General features: G+C 31.6%; 1 protein-coding gene across 1 annotated transcript in view; it reads right to left on the bottom strand.

Moving 5' to 3' along the window:
- LOC134700140 (neuropeptide S receptor-like) overlaps positions 1–21,737 on the bottom strand; it is a 28,871-nt gene that overhangs the window by 1,255 nt on the left and 5,879 nt on the right. Inside the window, exons 2-8 of the mRNA XM_063561505.1 lie at positions 18,253–18,391; positions 14,269–14,375; positions 13,319–13,412; positions 12,603–12,754; positions 11,499–11,649; positions 10,061–10,150; positions 73–256 (exon numbers count right to left, since the gene is read on the bottom strand). Of these exons, the coding sequence (XP_063417575.1) occupies positions 73–256; positions 10,061–10,150; positions 11,499–11,649; positions 12,603–12,754; positions 13,319–13,412; positions 14,269–14,375; positions 18,253–18,391 (917 nt within the window). The remainder of the gene's footprint in view (positions 1–72; positions 257–10,060; positions 10,151–11,498; positions 11,650–12,602; positions 12,755–13,318; positions 13,413–14,268; positions 14,376–18,252; positions 18,392–21,737) is intronic.

Here is a 21,737-nt window from a genome sequence, read left to right as displayed (position 1 = left end):
TGCTGATGGAGTTTCCGTTTGAATATTCCTTTGAGTTTTGTTATTTCATATTTGTTAATATATATATATTACCTTAAGTGACCACATATTCTTGTACTAAATACTCCATAAATGATAGGATTAATAGCACTGTTCAGAGGTGCGAACATTTGGAAGAAGACTATTGTCATTTTCTTTTCAATGGTATCGTTGTTAATAACCTGATACACTTGCAGTAGGGATATGATAAAATAGGGACACCAACATATGATGAACACTGTAATAGAAATTAACATCATTATAGGAATGGCAAATCTGGTGTGATTTCTTTTCCAAATATTTCTTTAGTCACGTACATAGTTGAAAATGGTGTTGACGTCAGATACAATGAATTTGATACAAAACATCAATATTGATTAAAAAAAAAAATGTATTTAAAATAAAGCCACACATTGAAATTGATTGGTTTTCGAATAGTGTGTTATGTTGCATGCTTTCTGTCGAATTAATTAAATACCTAACTTTCATTAGGTCTGTACTGGATGTAATTTAACATTCGATGCCAGTTCTAACATTGAATCATAAATAATCATGGTTATTCTTTCCTGAATGCACTAATTTTTCAGCTTAAGCTGGGGTCACACATTCACGATTTTTACTGCCGTCCTTGACAGGACCATTCTCGTTTAAACATTGTCAAAAGTCTGATCAAGATCCTGTGAATCGTGGATGGAAATAAAAATTTGAAATAAAATTTGTAAAACAAATAATTTAATCACGACAACAATCAGACATTGTTCAGGAAAAGTCAATATTCAACCATATCCAAGCGAATTTATCCAGATAATTCCGTTCTCAATCCGCCTCTAAAGCTAGGGTCACACATTCACGATTTTTACTGCCGTCCTTAACTGGACCATTCCCGATTAAAATTTATTAAAAGTCTGATCAAGATCCTATGAATCGTTGATGGAAATTCAAACTTTAATTTAAATTTAAAAAAAAAAATTTAATCACGACAACAATCAGATATTGTTCAGGAAGAGGCAATATTCAACGGTTTCCAAGCGAATTTATCCCGATAATCCCGTTCTAAATCCGCTTCTAATCCGATTTGTATCTTTCGCCAGGTAAATTCGACCGAGTCTGTCACGACTGCGTCCCGATTCTACCGATTGTAATCCGACAGAGATCAGATAGTGACACGACAGTGAACCGACGCTGACGGAAGTTATCCGTTCGAAAACTGTCGGCATACTCGGGATGATCAGGTACTGTCGGAACGTAATCCTATCACGGTCCGCTATATCGAATTGCAAACAGCTTTGTCTGGTCTCAGTCGTATTGTATTCTGTAATTGTCGGGACTCTGACGTAAGTATCATTGACGAATTTAGAATTAATAACGGGACTGTTTCGGAACGGTGTCGGCATAAACGGTTCGCAATCGACAAGATCTGGATGCAATCTGGACTCAATCGGCAGAAAAACTGCAATGAAAAATTTCTCCAGATCATTCCCGTTCCACAGGACATCGTCCCGAATACACAGAACATTGTTAGGAATTCGATCCGAAACAGCAGAATCTGTCACGATTGTAATCCGATTAGACAAAATCGGCTGAGTTTCCCCGAATGTTACGGGACGCACCTAACTGTCGGGGTGCTTTGCCGAACTATTCGGACCCTTCCCGACCAGTAGGAATTTGTCACAAACTTTAACAACTGCGTTCGGACAATGATAGGACATTCCAGATAATTGAGGATACTAATCAAACTTTTTCACTTTTTGTGTCGTATCGCTGTCTGATCTCAAACGGGAGAAATAATCGGCAATGTGTGAACCCCTCATTATCCAATTTGTATTTTTCGCCAGGTAAAATTCGACAGAGTCTGTTACGTCTGCGTCCCGATTCTGCCGAATGTGATCCGACAGTGACCAGACAGTGAAACGACGCTGACGGAAGTTATCCGTTCAAAAACTGTCGACATAATCGGGATGAGCTGGTGCTGTCGGAACGTAATCCTATCACGGTCCGCTCTATCTCATTGCTAATTGCTTTGTCTGGTCTCAGTCGTATTGTATTCTGTAATTGTCGGGACTCCGACGTAAGTATTATTGACGAATTTCGGATTGATAATGGGACTGTTCAGGAACGGTTTCGGCAAACACTGTTCGCAATCGACAAGATCTGGATGCAATCTGAACTCAATCGGCAGAAAAAACAGGAATACAAAATTTCTCCAGATCATTCCCGTTCCACAGTTCACCGTTCAGAATAATCAGAACGTTGTTAGGATTTTGATCCGATACAGCAGAATCTGTCACGACATAGGCACGAATGAAATCAGACTAGACTTAATCGGCTGAGATTCCCCGAATGTTACGGGACGCACCTCACTGTCGGGGTGCTTCGCCAAACTATTCGGACCCTTCCCCACCCGTAGGAATTTGTCACAAACTTTAACAACTGCGTTCGGACAATGATAGTATATTCTAGAGAATTGAGGATAGTAAACCGATTTTTTCACTTTTCTTTTCGTATCGCTGTCTAATCACAAACGGGAGCAATAATCGGCAATGTGTGAACCCCGCATTAGGTATTACTGTAAACCTCGTATTTCGCGAATACTTTGTTTTACGTTTTACCCTTTCTTTACCACTTCGCGGCTTTTTATTTTCACGATTTTCTGATTAACTTAATGAAGTTTAATAAGGAAAGATTCAAAGTTTACATATTCGTGACGATTTTTATTTGCGTTATTTTTGTTCTCGCGAAAGTCGCGAAAATATATCGCTCGCGAAAATAAGTTGGTTTACAGTATTATGTGCTTCAGAAATGAATACACTTATATATTTGTTTTGCTAATTTCAAGTTAAAAAATGAACAAGGTGTAAATGATACCCTCTAAATAACATTATAAAACGATGGGTATTAACGTGTTGTATGCTTTGCGTTGATGTTTTTTTTCACTTTGACTTTCCACATATTTAACCATAAACATGCAAGATTAAGGTCAGTTTTTACATACTATCCAGACGGATAATTCCTCACTACTTTCTTAATTGAATTGAATTACATTAACTGACACGGTATGTAATTATATCAGTGATGGAGATGTAGTTTGTTTGCCAATACATGTTTGATCAAAGGACAAATTACGTTCATCTTACAAAAATACGAAAACGTTGAATTGTAAATGAGCATTGACCGCAAGGGAAATAAAATGAAGACAATAGATGAGCATTGACCGCAAGGGAGATTGAATGTTGAAAATAACTGAGTTTGTCTGGTGGGTTTCCATTTATTTAAGTAATGTTGCATTTAATTGTGTCTCATTGACAATCACACCACATCGTCTTATTTTTAAAGGATAATAGAGTCTTAAATTACAATGTGAACAAGTTTTTCGTATTTTAACTTCTTTATTTCCAAAAATTTTACAGATAATAAATCTTTACGGTGAATAAAGGCAACAGTAGTATACCGCTGTTCAATAGTCATACATCGATTTGTTTATTCTAAATGATTTTCAGAATTAAAACAGAGACAACAGTAATTTATCGATGACCGAAGGCTGTGACTTTTAAATATGACTTAATTGTCTGTGACTTAAATACCTGTGACTTATATACCTGTGACATATATACCTGTGACTTATATACCTGTGACTTATATACATGTGACTTATGTGCTTGTGACTTATACTCATGCGATTTATATGCCTGTGACTTATACTCATGTGATTAATATGCCATTGACTCATATGCCTGTGACTTATATTTTATAGCTGTGTACCTGTAACTATCATCAATGTCATTTAATGGTCTTTGTCTATTACAATCACAATGTAATCTAACGGTCAATACCTGGAACAATCAAGTATGTCATTTTAATTGTCCTTATCTTTGCCTACCTGTAACAATCATGAATGTCATTTTAATTGTCCTTATCTCTGCTTACCTCTAACAATCATGAATGTTATTTAATTGTCCTTATCTTTGTTTACCTGTAACAATCATGATAGTCATTTTAATTGTCCTTAACTTTGCTTACCTGTAACAATCATGATAATCATTTTAATTGTCCTTATATTTGCTTACCTGTAACAATTATAAATGTCATTTTAATTGTCCTTACTTTGCTTACCTGTAACACTTATAAATGTCATTTTAATTGTCCGTATCTTTGCTTACCTGTAACAATCATTAATGTCATTTTAATTGTCCTTTTCTTTGTTTACCTGTAACAATCATTAATGTCATTTTAATCGTCCTTATCTTTGCTTACCTGTAACAATCATGAATGTCATTTTAATTGTCCTTATCTTTGCTTACCTGTAACAATCATGAATGTCATTTTAAATGTCATTATCTTTGTTTACCTGTAACAATCATGATAGTCATTTTAATTGTCCTTAACTTTGCTTACCTGTAACAATCATGAATGTCATTTTAATTGTCCTTATCTTTGTTTACCTGTTACAATCATGATAGTCATTTTAATTGTCCTTAACTTTGCTTACCTGTAACAATCATGATAGTCATTTTAATTGTCCTTATCTTTGCTTACCTGTAACAATTATAAATGTCATTTTAATTGTCCTTACTTTGCTTACCTGTTACAATCATGATAGTCATTTTAATTGTCCTTAACTTTGCTTACCTGTAACAATCATGATAGTCATTTTAATTGTCCTTATCTTTGCTTACCTGTAACAATTACAAATGTCATTTTAATTGTCCTTACTTTGCTTACCTGTTACAATTATCAATGTCATTTTAATTGTCCTTATCTTTGCTTACCTGTAACAATCATTAATGTCATTTTAATTGTCCTTACCTTTGCTTACCTGTAACAATCATAAATGTCATTTTAATTGTCCTTATCTTTGCTTACCTGTAACAATCATGAATGTCATTTTAATTGTCCTTACTTTGCTTACCTGTAACAATCATGAATGTCATTTTAATTGTCCTTACTTTGCTTACCTGTAACAATCATGAATGTCATTTTAATTGTCCCTATCTTTGATTACCTGTAACAATCATGAATGTCATTTTAATTGTCCTTACTTTGCTTACCTGTAACAATCATGAATGTCATTTTAATTGTCCTTACTTTGCTTACCTGTAACAATCATGAATGTCATTTTAATTGTCCTTATCTTTGCTTACCTGTAACAATCATGAATGTCATTTTAATTGTCCTTACTTTGCTTACCTGTAACAATCATGAGTGTCATTTTAATAGTCCTTATCTTTGCTTACCTGTAACAAACATGAATGTCATTTTAATTGTCCTTACTTTGCTTACCTGTAACAATTATGAATGTCATTTTAAATGTCCTTATCTTTGCTTACCTGTAACAATCATGAATGTCATTTTAATTGCCCCTATCTTTGCTTACCTGTAACAATCATCAATGTCATTTTAATTGTCCTTACTTTGCTTACCTGTAACAATCATGAATGTCATTTTAATTGTCCTTACCTTTGCCTACCTGTAACAATCATGAATGTCATTTTAATTGTCCTTACTTTGCTTACCTGTAACAATTATGAATGTCATTTTAAATGTCCTTATCTTTGCTTACCTGTAACAATCATGAATGTCATTTTAATTGCCCCTATCTTTGCTTACCTGTAACAATCATCAATGTCATTTTAATTGTCCTTACTTTGCTTACCTGTAACAATCATGAATGTCATTTTAATTGTCCTTACCTTTGCCTACCTGTAACAATCATGAATGTCATTTTAATTGTCCTTATCTTTGCTTACCTGTAACAATCATGAATGTCATTTTAATTGTCCTTATCTTTGCTTACCTGTAACAATCATGAATGTCATTTTAATTGTCCTTATCTTTGCTTACCTGTAACAATCATGAATGTCATTTTAATTGTCCTTACCTTTGCCTACCTGTAACAATCATGAATGTCATTTTAATTGTCCTTACTTTGCTTACCTGTAACAATTATGAATGTCATTTTAAATGTCCTTATCTTTGCTTACCTGTAACAATCATGAATGTCATTTTAATTGTCCTTATCTTTGCTTACCTGTAACAATCATGAATGTCATTTTAAATGTCATTATCTTTGTTTACCTGTAACAATCATGAGAGTCATTTTAATTGTCCTTAACTTTGCTTACCTGTAACAATCATGAATGTCATTTTAATTGTCCTTATCTTTGTTTACCTGTTACAATCATGATAGTCATTTTAATTGTCCTTAACTTTGCTTACCTGTAACAATCATGATAGTCATTTTAATTGTCCTTATCTTTGCTTACCTGTAACAATTATAAATGTCATTTTAATTGTCCTTACTTTGCTTACCTGTTACAATCATGATAGTCATTTTAATTGTCCTTAACTTTGCTTACCTGTAACAATCATGATAGTCATTTTAATTGTCCTTATCTTTGCTTACCTGTAACAATTATAAATGTCATTTTAATTGTCCTTACTTTGCTTACCTGTTACAATTATCAATGTCATTTTAATTGTCCTTATCTTTGCTTACCTGTAACAATCATTAATGTCATTTTAATTGTCCTTACCTTTGCTTACCTGTAACAATCATAAATGTCATTTTAATTGTCCTTATCTTTGCTTACCTGTAACAATCATGAATGTCATTTTAATTGTCCTTACTTTGCTTACCTGTAACAATCATGAATGTCATTTTAATTGTCCTTACTTTGCTTACCTGTAACAATCATGAATGTCATTTTAATTGTCCCTATCTTTGATTACCTGTAACAATCATGAATGTCATTTTAATTGTCCTTACTTTGCTTACCTGTAACAATCATGAATGTCATTTTAATTGTCCTTACTTTGCTTACCTGTAACAATCATGAATGTCATTTTAATTGTCCTTATCTTTGCTTACCTGTAACAATCATGAATGTCATTTTAATTGTCCTTACTTTGCTTACCTGTAACAATCATGAGTGTCATTTTAATAGTCCTTATCTTTGCTTACCTGTAACAAACATGAATGTCATTTTAATTGTCCTTACTTTGCTTACCTGTAACAATTATGAATGTCATTTTAAATGTCCTTATCTTTGCTTACCTGTAACAATCATGAATGTCATTTTAATTGCCCCTATCTTTGCTTACCTGTAACAATCATCAATGTCATTTTAATTGTCCTTACTTTGCTTACCTGTAACAATCATGAATGTCATTTTAATTGTCCTTACCTTTGCCTACCTGTAACAATCATGAATGTCATTTTAATTGTCCTTACTTTGCTTACCTGTAACAATTATGAATGTCATTTTAAATGTCCTTATCTTTGCTTACCTGTAACAATCATGAATGTCATTTTAATTGCCCCTATCTTTGCTTACCTGTAACAATCATCAATGTCATTTTAATTGTCCTTACTTTGCTTACCTGTAACAATCATGAATGTCATTTTAATTGTCCTTACCTTTGCCTACCTGTAACAATCATGAATGTCATTTTAATTGTCCTTATCTTTGCTTACCTGTAACAATCATGAATGTCATTTTAATTGTCCTTATCTTTGCTTACCTGTAACAATCATGAATGTCATTTTAATTGTCCTTATCTTTGCTTACCTGTAACAATCATGAATGTCATTTTAATTGTCCTTATCTTTGCTTACCTGTAACAATCATGAATGTCATTTTAATTGTCCTTATCTTTGCTAACCTGTAACAATCATGAATGTCATTTTAATAGTCCTTATCTTTGCTTACCTGTAACAATCATGAATGTCATTTTAATTGTCCTTACTTTGCCTACATGTAACAATCATGAATGTCATTTTAATTGTCCTTATCTTTGCTTACCTGTGACAATCATAAATGTCATTTTAATTGTCCGTATCTTTGCTTACCTGTAACAATCATCAATGTCATTTTAATTGTCCTTGTTTTTGCTTACCTGTAACAATCATGAATGTCATTTTAATTGTCCTTATCTTTGCTTACCTGTAACAATCATCAATGTCATTTTAATTGTCCTTACTTTGCTTACCTGTAACAATTATGAATGTCATTTTAATTGTCCTTATCTTTGCTTACCTGTCACAATCATAAATGTCATTTTAATTGTCCGTATCTTTGCTTACCTGTAACAATCATCAATGGTATTTTAATTGTCCTTGTGTTTGCCTACCTGTAACAATCATGAATGTCATTTTAATTGTCCCTATCTTTGCTTACCTGTAACAATCATCAATGGTATTTTAATTGTCCTTGTGTTTGCTTACCTTTAACAAACATGAATGTCATTTTAATTGTCCTTATCTTTGCTTACCTGTAACAAACATGAATGTCATTTTAATTGTCCTTATCTTTGCTTACCTGTAACAAACATGAATGTCATTTTAATTGTCCTTATCTTTGCTTACCTGTAACAAACATGAATGTTATTTTAATAGTCCTTATCTTTGCTTACCTGTAACAAACATGAATGTTATTTTAATTGTCCTTACTTTGCTTACCTATAACAATCATGCATGTCATTTTAATTGTCCTTACTTTGCTTACCTGTAACAATCATGAATGTCATTTTAATTGTCCTTACTTTGCTTACCTGTAACAATCATGAATGTCATTTTAATTGTCCTTACTTTTCGTACCTGTAACAATCATGAATGTCATTTTAATTGTCCCTATCTTTGCTTACCTGTAACAATCATAAATGTCATTTTAATTGTCCTTACTTTGCTTACCTGTAACAATCATGAATATCATTTTAATTGTCCTTACTTTACTTACCTGTAACAATCATGAATGTCATTTTAATTGTCCCTATCTTTGCTTACCTGTAACAATCATAAATGTCATTTTTTATTGTCCTTGTGTTTGCTTACCTGTAACAATCATGAATGTCATTTTAATTATCCTTACCTTTGCTTACCTGTAACAATAATGAATGTCATTTTAATTGTCCTTATCTCTGCTTACCTGTAACAATCATGAATGTCATTTTACTTGTTCTCATCTTTGCTTACCTGTAACAATCATTAATGTCATTTTAATTGTCCTTATCTTTGCTTACCTGTAACAAACATGAATGTCATTTTAATTGTCCTTATCTTTGCTTACCTGTAACAAACATGAATGTCATTTTAATTGTCCTTATCTTTGCTTACCTGTAACAAACATGAATGTTATTTTAATAGTCCTTATCTTTGCTAACCTGTAACAAACATGAATGTTATTTTAATTGTCCTTACTTTGCTTACCTATAACAATCATGAATGTCATTTTAATTGTCCTTACTTTGCTTACCTGTAACAATCATGAATGTCATTTTAATTGTCCTTACTTTGCTTACCTGTAACAATTATGAATGTCATTTTAATTGTCCTTACTTTTCTTACCTGTAACAATCATGAATGTCATTTTAATTGTCCCTATCTTTGCTTACCTGTAACAATCATAAATGTCATTTTAATTGTCCTTACTGTGCTTACCTGTAACAATCATGAATATCATTTTAATTGTCCTTACTTTGCTTACCTGTAACAATCATGAATGTCATTTTAATTGTCCCTATCTTTGCTTACCTGTAACAATCATAAATGTCATTTTAATTGTCCTTGTGTTTGCCTACCTGTAACAATCATGAATGTCATTTTAATTGTCCTTACCTTTGCTTACCTGTAACAATCATGAATGTCATTTTAATTGTCCTTATCTTTGCTTACCTGTAACAATCATGAATGTCATTTTAATTGTTCTCATCTTTGCTTACCTGTAACAATCATGAATGTCATTTTAATTGTCCTTATCTTTGCTTACCTGTAACAATCATGAATGTCATTTTAATAGTCCTTATCTTTGCTTACCTGTAACAATCATGAATGTCATTTTAATTGTCCTAACTTTGCCTACCTGTAACAATCATGAATTTCATTTTAATTGTCCTTATCTTTGCTTACCTGCTACAATCATGAATGCCATTTTAATTGTCCTTATCTTTGCTTACCTGTAACAATCATGAATGTCATTTTAATTGTCCTTATCTTTTCTTACCTGTAACAATCATGAATGCCATTTTAATTGTCCTTATCTTTGCTTACCTGTAACAATCATGAATGTCATTTTAATTGTCCTTATCTTTGCTTGATGAATTACACTTCCTGCTACACCACATCCAGAGGGATTATAATCTGAAGGATATAGTTTATAACAAATCACAGACTAATTACATATGCACATTCGGGTAAGGTACTTACGTTCACAGCACGTTAATTGTATTATCAAATAATTAAAATGATAAAAATTAACCTGGGATAGTTTTACGGCTTTACAATCAGTTTACATTTTAATATGCAAACTTGGTTATGAAAGCATAGATAAACAATGACCATATGTCCCCTTCAAGTTAAAAAATATAAATGAATATAAATAAGGACAAACAATGAATCCACAAATTGTATATTTTGATATAGAGTACACGTAGTTGCAGGATCAATAAACTTATATATAAGAAACAGTTAAATGTGTCTTCATTGTTATAATGTATTCATACTTTTTTGTTTTATACAGAATTATCAGAGTGCACAACAATCACAAGTTATTCGCCTTTGATTTGATACCTTAAAGTAAAATTCCACATATATCTAACTCGGAGGAAAATTCAAAATGAAAAGTCCCTAATCAAATGGCAAATCGTAAAAGTCCAAACACATCAAACGAATGGATGACCACTGTATATATTCTAATGACTTTGATGCGAATGTCATACTTATGAGGGCTATAAAACCAGGTTAAATCCAACATTTTCTACCTAAGAACATGCCTTTACCAAGTCAGAATATGGCAGTTATTTTGATGTTTGATGTGTTTGAGCATTTGAATTTGCTCATTGATTCGTAAATTTCCTTTAAGAATTTCCTCGAAGTACAGTATTTTTTTTATTGTACTTGCTACACAGATTTATATTTACAAAATTGCGTTTGAACTATTTTATAAGTTTAATATCAGTAGCAGATTCAGAACATTTGATAAGAGGATGGGAGAGCTCTGATCGAACTAAGGGGACCCGCTCCAGTCATGCTGCAGTGATATCCTATATATTTATTCAACCATATTTTCCCCCAAAATAACTGAATGATTTTTGCAAACAATTCCGCTCAAGCTGGTGCTAGAATCATCTTAAAATTGGAGTTTTGTTAGAGTTTTGTTGCTCTTTGTTTAACGTGTCTATTAGTAATTGACTAAAACGAATGATACATAAAAAAATAAATTGTGAATAACAGGCAAACGTTAACAGAATGTAGCGATTGTGATCCACTAGCGTTAAGCTTTGGTTTGCTTTACCGAAAAAAATGACATTCATGATAGGGTGTCAAATGTATGGAATCTAACAGTCAAGTACACATATCATGTTGGCGCATGCATACCACTGATTGTTTACAAATAAGAAATATAAGTAAATTATTCAGAATAACCAAATAAAATGTTCTACAACTAGAATTGAGAAGATCATACCAAACAGAGAATTAAAATTCGAACCTTGTCCATCTCGTAAACTACACATAGCATCTGACCCCTCTTCAATGGCTTTACTCTTCTTCCATATAATAACAGCTATTAGTGTATAACAAACGGCTATGATAATACCAGGAATCAGAAAGCAGGCTAAGAATACCAACGTGAAGTACAGCTGAAATATAAACATATATCATACAATACATGCTATTTAAATTTCTGTATTTTCCAATACATTAACTATGTTACAATGCTAATAATGTTTCCTCACAAAAATAATTATTTAATGAAATCTTTTAGGACGAGTTCGAGATTAATCGGTGAAACTTATCAATAAAAACGACTTGAGATTACTCTATGAAGACTGTTTTGGTATTAATCGTGTGATGAGGTTACAGGTTACATTTTGGTTAATGGTTGTTTGTATAATACATAAAAATGTTTTTTTTTAATTGTTTCTTTTACTTTACGAAACGCAGTTGCCATATTCTATTTTTGAACTTAACGAGATGGAATTCGATTTTAAAGAAATATTCAACATTTCAATTCATCACACTTAACAACTTGACTCAAATCAGGACATCATACGGTAAGTATGATAAATTAATATTTGTTTGTTTTTATTGTGATTAAGAATATAACAATGTTGACTGCTGTTTCCCATTTTTTGACACTACTACCTATTATCAAATGATTCATGTGATCAAGTCTGTTTGCTTTGTTCACGCATCGTTGTCATAATAATGGCAACCTATGCAATTACCATGCAAGTGGTAAGTGTCGCTAGCTATAAAATCTGATTTAATCCATCATGTTCTACATAAGACAATGCCTTTACAAGTGTGGAGTATAATTAGGAACTTTTCGTTCTGACTTTTTTATGGTGTTTGATATTTTTGTGATTTTAATACGAGAAAACTTCTGTGATAAAGTAATGTCCAAGATCTATTATAAAGAAACAATGGAGTTTTTCAAATTACCTTAAATAATTTCCGTCGGAAACAAATACAAAATTTCAATCCTGGTGTCTATGATGATTTTATTTGCATCATTAATTGTTTCACTAATGATTTACGATAATTGTCAATACAATAGAAAACATTCGAAAAGAAAAGTAGAACACAATACCTGCCACATCCAGTCCTGTTGAAAGTGTATAGTACACATGGTCTGATTCCACGCTTCCTGATGTTGTCGTACGTCATACAGTACCAAAGACGGGACTGAAAACATGGCTGCCATCATCCACGATAAACATACCAAAAGTTTGGCCCGAAACGCTTTTAAAAACAAGTTTATGTAAGTAAAAAAAAAGTGGATTGGTATTATTGAAAACTGTTCATCAGTCTAAAGTTTTGATATGTTGTGTTTTGTCTACTGTTCTTTATCTGTTGGTCTTTTTCGTTTTCGGTCATGGCGTGATCAGTTTATTATCGACTAACAAGTTTTGAATGCCTCTAATTTATCGTTCTCCTTACTTTTATGAAGAAGATTCACAACTTGTAGAAAATCTGGTATTTGAAAATAGATGAAAAATCAAATAGTTCTTTTATTTGTTTTGCGTCCTTAACTAAACTTGTATCTATTTGGCTTAAATACGATGTTAACAAATATTCGGAAGAAAATCTGAACTTGTCATCTGAAATAAAGCCCGATCAACTGCACAAACTTGTGATCATATAACGATTAAATATGTATGTTAATACTAGATTAACACATTCTACTTTTGCATTATCTATCAACGTTTAAAATGTTTCTTTTATAACAAAGATTATATGTCTCACTGATCTGAACTATTTGTTGATAAAGCAATTTTACGCTTAGTACGTATCTGACCGACTGACCTTTGCGTGAAAATTTCATTGGACGTGCTATCGCATCAAATCGGTCCATACTCAAGGATACAAGCATATATGTAGAGGCAAATATAACTAGTTCCTGTAAGAAAAATTCATTTTTAAACACAAAACAACATTTTTTTTTAATTATTTTCTCGGCATTTCAAACCTTCTGTTTGATGCTCCTCATTGAAAAGAAATTATCTTGTCAATAATTCAACGACATGAAACTGAATTTCCCCATTTATTAATAGACCCACCGTATTGAATTTTCCTTGCTTTTTTGTTATTTTTCCTTCACAGAAGACGAACAAGAGACAATGAAATGCTTTATTCTTATCATAAAAAACTATCAAATTTGAAAGTGAAATTCTGTTTGAGTCGTCTAAAATGGCATAATACGACTTTACAAATCTGATTGATTAAACATATGCAATAATTTTTTTTTAAATGCATTCTAAAGTAAAATCTTTGATTGATTTCCTTCATTTTGTAAAAAAAATAATTGAAAAGTTACAATATTGAATTGCTTCTTAAGTAGATTAATGCTATCTACTAGATTCCAGGCAGTATAATTTAATTTCAATATGACTTCTGTTCCTATATTTTTTGTCGCTACGTTTGACAATTCCATTCACTATTAGAAAACATTTCTATGAAGTAAAAACAAATCTTACTGTCAGAATTTGTACAATTTGTTAACGTATGACATCTAAAAATTTACTTTACTGATGTTTTAATCAAAATTGTCAGTTCGTTGCGTAGCAATTACACCGTATCACTTCGGAAACTACATAACAAGATTCGACTAATGAAGTATAAATCTACAGTCATGTTGACTTTGACAAAAGAAGATTACAAAATCATTCGCATTGCAAACTATAATTGATATAAAATCCATCAAAATGAAATTCATCCGGTTGACATTACTAGATTTGATTTGTTAGAAATAATACCTTCATATAATGTAGTAATTTACAGAATGTTGCACCAGCTATCCACTCGTAATTTGACGCCACGAGTCCAATCTCTGCTGTCACGTAAAAAAGTCCAACACTTAAATCTACAATACCAATGTTATTAACATTAGGGGTTTTATTAATAGGATAAAAGGTTTCATATAATCATTTATTTTCTTTGACTATATATCCGAATCTGACACACATTGGTTGAATGTCCCATTAATTTATTATTAAAGACTCAAATTTGGGTTTAACTGTTAATAAAACATATAACATAGTATGATTAAAAAAGTCCAACACTTAAATCTACAATACGAATGTTATTAACATTAGGGGTGTTATTAATAGGATAAAAGGTTTCATTTATATTTCATTCATTTTCTCTCCGAAACAGTTCCAACTTTGACATATATCCGAAAATTCTTTGTTTTATTAAAAAAATATGGATCTGACACCAATTGGTTTAATGTCCCATTAATTAACTATTGAAGACTCAAATTTGGGTGTAACTATTAATAAAACAGAGTATGAATAAAACATAAAATGGGTCGATTGTTTTGTATTATAATGTCTATTATGTTTTTAAGATACCTTGAACAACATCATTACCTTGAGTTATTTTAAGTACAAAGATGTAAAGGTGAAAAACAATGAGACTTATATATAATTAGGCAAGTCTGAAACAATAGAAATCTTTGAACATTGTTTATAAATAAAAACTATAATTAATTTAATATAACGCGCTATTCAATAAATGTAAAAAAATACGTTTGTTTTTATTTGAAAGATGTAAACAATACAACTTCACAGTGTAGATACTATTCTCTACGCTATCCGGAAGTCGCGATTTTCGAAGCGATGACTACCAACTGGCTAACAGGACGGTTTTGCCTACGGTGACTTTTCGCATTATTGGTTTACACCTATACCTATAAAGTGCTTTGAACATTTTCAAGGTATGTATGGCAACATAAATATGTGTAACTTTAACAAAAACATGCATTAGAATATAAAATATGCGTGTGCATCATACCAACTTGATAGAAAAAAGTGAAATCGATGGCCAATTTTGCTCTCGTAGTATAAAACAAATAACCTTTTATTGCAAATATTTGCATCAGTTTAAAGTTCAATATATACTGTTTCAATATTCGTTTCGTATTTTAGTAGAACATTCGTATTTCCCATAAAAAATATGTTTTCCTTGAGGATCCCAAAATAAATTACTGTACGATCAGTCCATAACTGACTGTATTCTAGTAGCGATTTCAATTTTTTTTACTGTATGACCAGTCGTGATTTTGAAGAAAAAAACAAAGGCAATTTGAAGGTATCTACGTATTTATATGATATTATGAACTGTCCAGGGAACTTTAAAGTGTAATATCGTTCATCAGACAATATAAATATAGATATGATGATTTTTGTAGACTGCAACATAATTGTATTTTTGTTCTGTCAGTCTTGTTTAAAATCAAACGCCTAAAAAACAATACTTGATTTGCTTGTGGACTTTGTAATAGTGTATCGTTGCAGTTATCTTTTTAGCTATAACATTTTAAAAGACTATTTACACCGTCCGCTGAAACATTCAGGTTAAAGGTTGGTATTAGTCGACCCTGAGAAAAACTTTGGGATGGGGTGAAAAGGAGGCACATTATTAATATCTACTGACTTTGTTATTTAAAAATTGTTAATGAAATGTACATGTTAAATTCAAATTAATATAAATGCTGTAATGCATTCAAGTATACGAAAGATATATTTCTTTTTCAGGATAATCCAATGACAGAGTTTCGCTGTTTTTATTGCACAAATATACGGTCAAGAGATTTTGCAGAACTGGTAGATCGTTGCATAATTCGTCATGATTCAGAAGAATTAAAGTTGAAAGTGTTTCATCATCTACTACAAATTTCCGAACAAAAAACTTCAAGCTAATACCTGCTGAAATTAAGACCAGGCAGAAGTTAGCGAACAATAAGGCGATATATCGAGAATTAAAAAAACAGAATAAGACAACAACGGCCCTTAAATAAAAAAATATTCAAAAAGGCAGAAAATCAGTTAAAATATAGCAATTTTAACTCAATTTTGAAATGGTTTTTATCCAATCCATTGATTTAACAAGTCGCATAACTTTTAAAGCTAATATTCAGTACCACAATAACTCTGCATCTATCAACGGATTATTTGTAGGTGTAGGACCACCAATGCACCCACTTCAATTTAGAACGTATGTAAAAGTAGTCCTACCCTGTAAAATATAGCACCTTTTATGTCATTGTTTGATCTAGAGCTCAAAATTTGAAAAAAATGTCAAAAATTAAGGAGGTCGGCATATTCCAGGGCTTTTAGAGAAAAATAATGAGGGGTGTCACGGGGTATGACTATATAGGTCTTGTAGAGGAGAAACAGGTGCTTCTTTTGCGCAAAGTATTGAAGGGCGCTATGTTCAAAAATCTGAAACTAGAGCACAAAATTTGAAAAAAATATCAAAAAATTAGGGGGGTTGGCCTATTCCAGGGCTTCTAGAAAAAAATAATGAGGGGTGTCACGGGGTATGACTATAAAGGTCCTGTAGAGGAGAAACAGGCGCTTCTTTTGAGCTAGGTATTGAAGGGCGCTATGTTCAAAAATCTGAAACTAGAGCTCAAAATTCGAAAAAAAATGGGGGAAGGGTCAGCCTATTCCAGGACTTTTAGAAAAAAATAATGAGGTATGTCACGGAGTATGACTATATAGGTCTTGTAGACGAGAAACAGGCGCTTCTTTTGCGCTAAGTATCGAAGGGCGCTATGTTCAAAAATCTGAAACTAGAGCTCAAAATTCGAAACAAATGTCCAACAAATGGGGGTTGGGTCGGCCTATTCCAGGACTTCTAGAGAAAAATAATGAGGGGTGTCACGGGATATGACTATATAGGTCTTGTAGAAGAGAAAAATGCGCTTCTTTTGCGCTCGGTATCAAAGGGCGCTATGTTCAAAAATCTGAAACCAACATTTAACATCCTTATACTGAATGTAGTAAGTCGAGTATACCCTATTAACCTAAACATGTTTCATATAAGTTTTCAGGATGTGAATTTATTGAAATATATTTGTGTTATTTAGAAAAATGACACCTTCTAAATGTATCGTAAATAACTTTGAAATCACTACTAGAATACAGTGAAATAAAGACTGATCATACAGTTTCAAAATATACAAGCGAGACTGATCGTACAGTGAGAAATTCACACAAGTGTTATTTTCTTATTTCTGACTTCAAAGATCTGGTTGAAACTTTTACCACCACTTGAAATATGTTTCATTTAGTTAATTAAGTCTGGTATTTACGTTAATTTGTACACTAAGAGGGTGAAAAGATTGTTTTTAGGTTCACAGACTGATTGTCCTTAGTGATGCACTTGAAAATCTATTGATTAAGACAGAGAAACGAATAATGAATGTGCTAAATTTAATTCTAAACCATTTGAGAATATCGATGTCAGCTGAATTAATCATTCAGCAATGTACAGATGATCCTCTTACCGTTTAGTTCAATATATCCATAAAATTTCACATGCTATCCAAAAAGTTCTCGCTTCGAAAATCGCGACTTCCGGAAAGCGTACAGAATAGTATCTACACTGTGAACTTGTATACACGAAATAAGTGCATCGTTTAACATTTAATCATGGTTTTTATTGACATATATCAAAACATGAATTGATTCCTGTAGACGTATTCGGATTCGCTACTTTTGAAGTTGATGCGATTCTCTCTGTTTGATTAATTGTTCTTTACAACCTTATATCATTAATAAAAAAATAAAATTCTTTTTATATCAATTGATCGTTTCAGAATCTAAAAGACCATGGGTAATTTCATCGTTCGTTCCCCAAAATGAAAATAACATCACGTCATTGGTTAAATGTTACAATTTTGAAAATATAACCCATGATGCATCAGATTCTGAAACGGCGAATTGTCTAACCTGCTATTGCAAGGTGCATAATGAAGAAATTCATCCGGGTCTTTCGTCCTTGTCCTGATATAGCAATGGCGGACAGTACACATAAGTTTCCAATGATAATAAGAAGAAATAATACGAAGTGGACTGCCAAAAGAGGAGCCTATAAAATAAATAATTAATATGAACAACTATATTATCGTCCTTGTCCTCATATTGCAATAGCGGAAAGAACAGATAAGTTTTCAAGGATAATAAGAAGAAATAGTACAAAGTGGACTTCCAAAAGAGGACCCTATACATTAAAATGAACAGTTGAAATAAACATCTATATCATAAGTTTCAAATAATAATAAAAAGAAATAGTCCAAAGTGGACTGCCAAAAAGAGGACCCTATAAATAAATAATCAATATAAACAACTATATCATCAATGAACAAAATCCAATAACTGTTTTGAATGCATTGCAAAGGATTGTTTAATTATATATGTAGTATCAGTTCTTATTGCTTTTTTCACTTTAATTCGTTCAAGTATTTTCCGTTTTATGTTGAATTTAAAGATATGTACCTGCTTGACGACTTGTTTGGTTGACTTTCAGATTATTAAACACAATTAAAAAGAACCCATGTAACCTCTATTCTAATGTATTATATAAGGAACATATTATCTTTGTCATTAATATAGAATAGGATGTAACATATACTGAAATCAGCACGGCATTTGTTAAGACAAATTGAGTGTATTTCTATCTATTAATCAGTTTAGTCATTATACGAATTGAAGAACAGCAACGTCAATAATTAAATAAATTTTGATATGATACAGTATGTCATAGGAATAGAACACACGCCTTCCAATTGAGCGTACTATCATTATGGCTTTTGACAAAAGTATAAGTAGTACAATATTGAAGAAAAAAAAAACTCCTATGTAAATTAAAAACGGAAAAAAACAACCCTATTAAGGTTGATTGATGGTATACAACCATCTTGGATTGTACAATCACAGTACAAAATCGGTCTAGTTATTTGCCCAAATCAGCAAATTTGGAAACAGATTTGCAATTTTATGGTTAGACTGTTTATTTATATTAAGAAAACTTGTTAATTTATTGTATTATCCAAAATATTTAAACAAATATCAACTTTTTTGGTTTTTAAAATCATATTTTGCAAATGAGCCATTCAAGGGGAGATAACTCTTTTAGTACAAAATTTATACTAGGCTAATAGGGAAATTTTTTATTTTTACTTGTGGCAAGAAAACAAGTTCGGTGACACCATGTTTTCTTTTTGTTTTCTTAAAGCATATTACGACACCAATCTTAAAATTCTCACAATTTATTTCAAAATTCTATCTCATAGAACTTTTTTTATGCACTCTTGTGTGTTTTTCCATGAACAAACTAACCAAATTTAGGCAATTTTCAACGACTCATAGCTTGAAAAATAGCACGGTGACCCATACTTTTTATTATATTTTTGAAAAAAGCATAGAAAAATCTTCATTTTGGCAAATTATAAGAAAATTCTGTCTCAAATTTTGTTTACTTATGATCTACCTTAATTGGAAATCAAACGCTCAGATACATCAAACGACTAAATAACAATTGTTATATTCCTGACTTGGTACAGGCAAAAAAAAAAGGAGAATACAGAAAACGATCTGAATAATAAAAAGTTATTAGATACAAAGAAAAACAAAACATCATTGTAATTTTGATGATTAACAATGGGTTTTATAACTGTGACGTTTTGTTTTTTATCACACCATTATTATCTGGAAGAACTAATATAAAGGTCCTTAATGTATCAATACATGTCTTAAAATGTAATACTAAATGTTCAATTTACGAGTTTTGACTGTAGTATTCATCCCAATAAGAAAAATTATAAGTGTTTTATAACATATACTAACACAGTGTTAAATTGCAGTTAGTCTACATTGATTTATAATAACATAAAATAGTTTAAAGTAAAATAGATCAGAAATAAAGTAAAAGATGGACAACAGAAACTTTAGAGATATTCAAGAAGAATCAGTAATTAAGATAGGTAGTTAACACTGAGGGCACCCTTTCGTCATTCAACCAACAATGATCTTTAGTTCTAAAAGCTACAATCGTGCACGTGTATATGATCAATGGAATTGAAAAGGAATATATAAGATAATTTAAAAATGTCAATATTTTGATGTATTTTTTCATACTTTTATTCCCCTTTAAAAGTGTTTTGTACGAAGTCAGGAAGATGGCCATTGTTATTTTATTGTTCGTTTCTGTGTGTGTTGATTTTAAACGTTGAGTCGTTTGTGTTTTCTCTTATTTTTGAGATATTGAGATAAGACGTGGCACGGTACTTGTATATCCCAAATTCATGTATTTGGTTTTCATGTTATATTTGTTATTCTCGTGGTGTTTTGTCGGATGCTTGGTCTGTTTCTGTGTGTGTTGCGTTTCGGTGTTGTGTCGTTGTTCTCCTCTTATATTTAATGCGTTTCCCTCGGTTTTAGTTTGTTACCCCGATTTTGTTTTTTGTCCATGGATTTATGAGTTTTGAACAGCGGTATACTACTGTTGCCTTTATTAATCAGTTAATGTTCAGAAATCAGAAAGCAAATATTCAATGAGGCGGGATTTTTTTCAATATTTGTGCTCACAAATTGAATATTCTTAGATCTTTCAATTGTTTCATTGAATATAGACTTTGTGGACAGTTGTTTCATTGGCACTCGTACCTCTCCTTTTTTAGATTTGTACAAGACAACAGCAGAAGGTCACCAACAGGTCTTCAATGAAGTAGAAGAAAAGCAACAGAAAGATAGAAACAGAAAAAAGAATGAAAAGAAACGATATCACAATTTTTGAAACATTTATCAGTGCTTCAAGCTGTGTTACGTTAATTTTTATTTTTCCTTGAATGACTTTGATTCTCAATGTATATTATCAAATATTATGCAATCAACAGTCAATCAATCAATCATTTCTGGTATACTTTCTTATCATACAGATTCTGCTCAGTCGTATTTTATTTCATATCTTTTCAGAACTTATTACTTTAGCCATGATATCAACAAGTCATATATCAGAATATATTTCCAACAAAGAAATTGCCAATTAGGATATTATGTCTATCAATGGGGTTCACACTGCTATTCATTGATTTTATATTACTTGGTTATTAATTCGATGTCTCTTATTAACAACACAGACGTCTTTCGTTTGGAAAATAAACCTGAATTAGAAATAAATATGCCAATCGACTGGATTCACTCCTGTGAAAACATCAATTCTATCATAAAAGTACTTTTGTCAAAATTCAAGCGCTATCAAATAAGTAATTTTCATATCCTTAGTAAAACAGTTAACCTCGATACAATGACTATAAACTTCAATTGTATTTTCAAGTTTACACGTACTCTATGAGACAATAAATGCTTTTAAGGATCAACAATTTAGGCTAAAATAACAGTATTGTTCTGTTATGATCATTAAACGACACTACAAC

The sequence above is a fragment of the Mytilus trossulus genome, unplaced genomic scaffold (genome assembly GCF_036588685.1).
Source record: "Mytilus trossulus isolate FHL-02 unplaced genomic scaffold, PNRI_Mtr1.1.1.hap1 h1tg000122l__unscaffolded, whole genome shotgun sequence".
Classification (NCBI taxonomy): domain Eukaryota; kingdom Metazoa; phylum Mollusca; class Bivalvia; order Mytilida; family Mytilidae; genus Mytilus; species Mytilus trossulus.
This window is presented reverse-complemented; position numbering and strand designations above follow the sequence as displayed.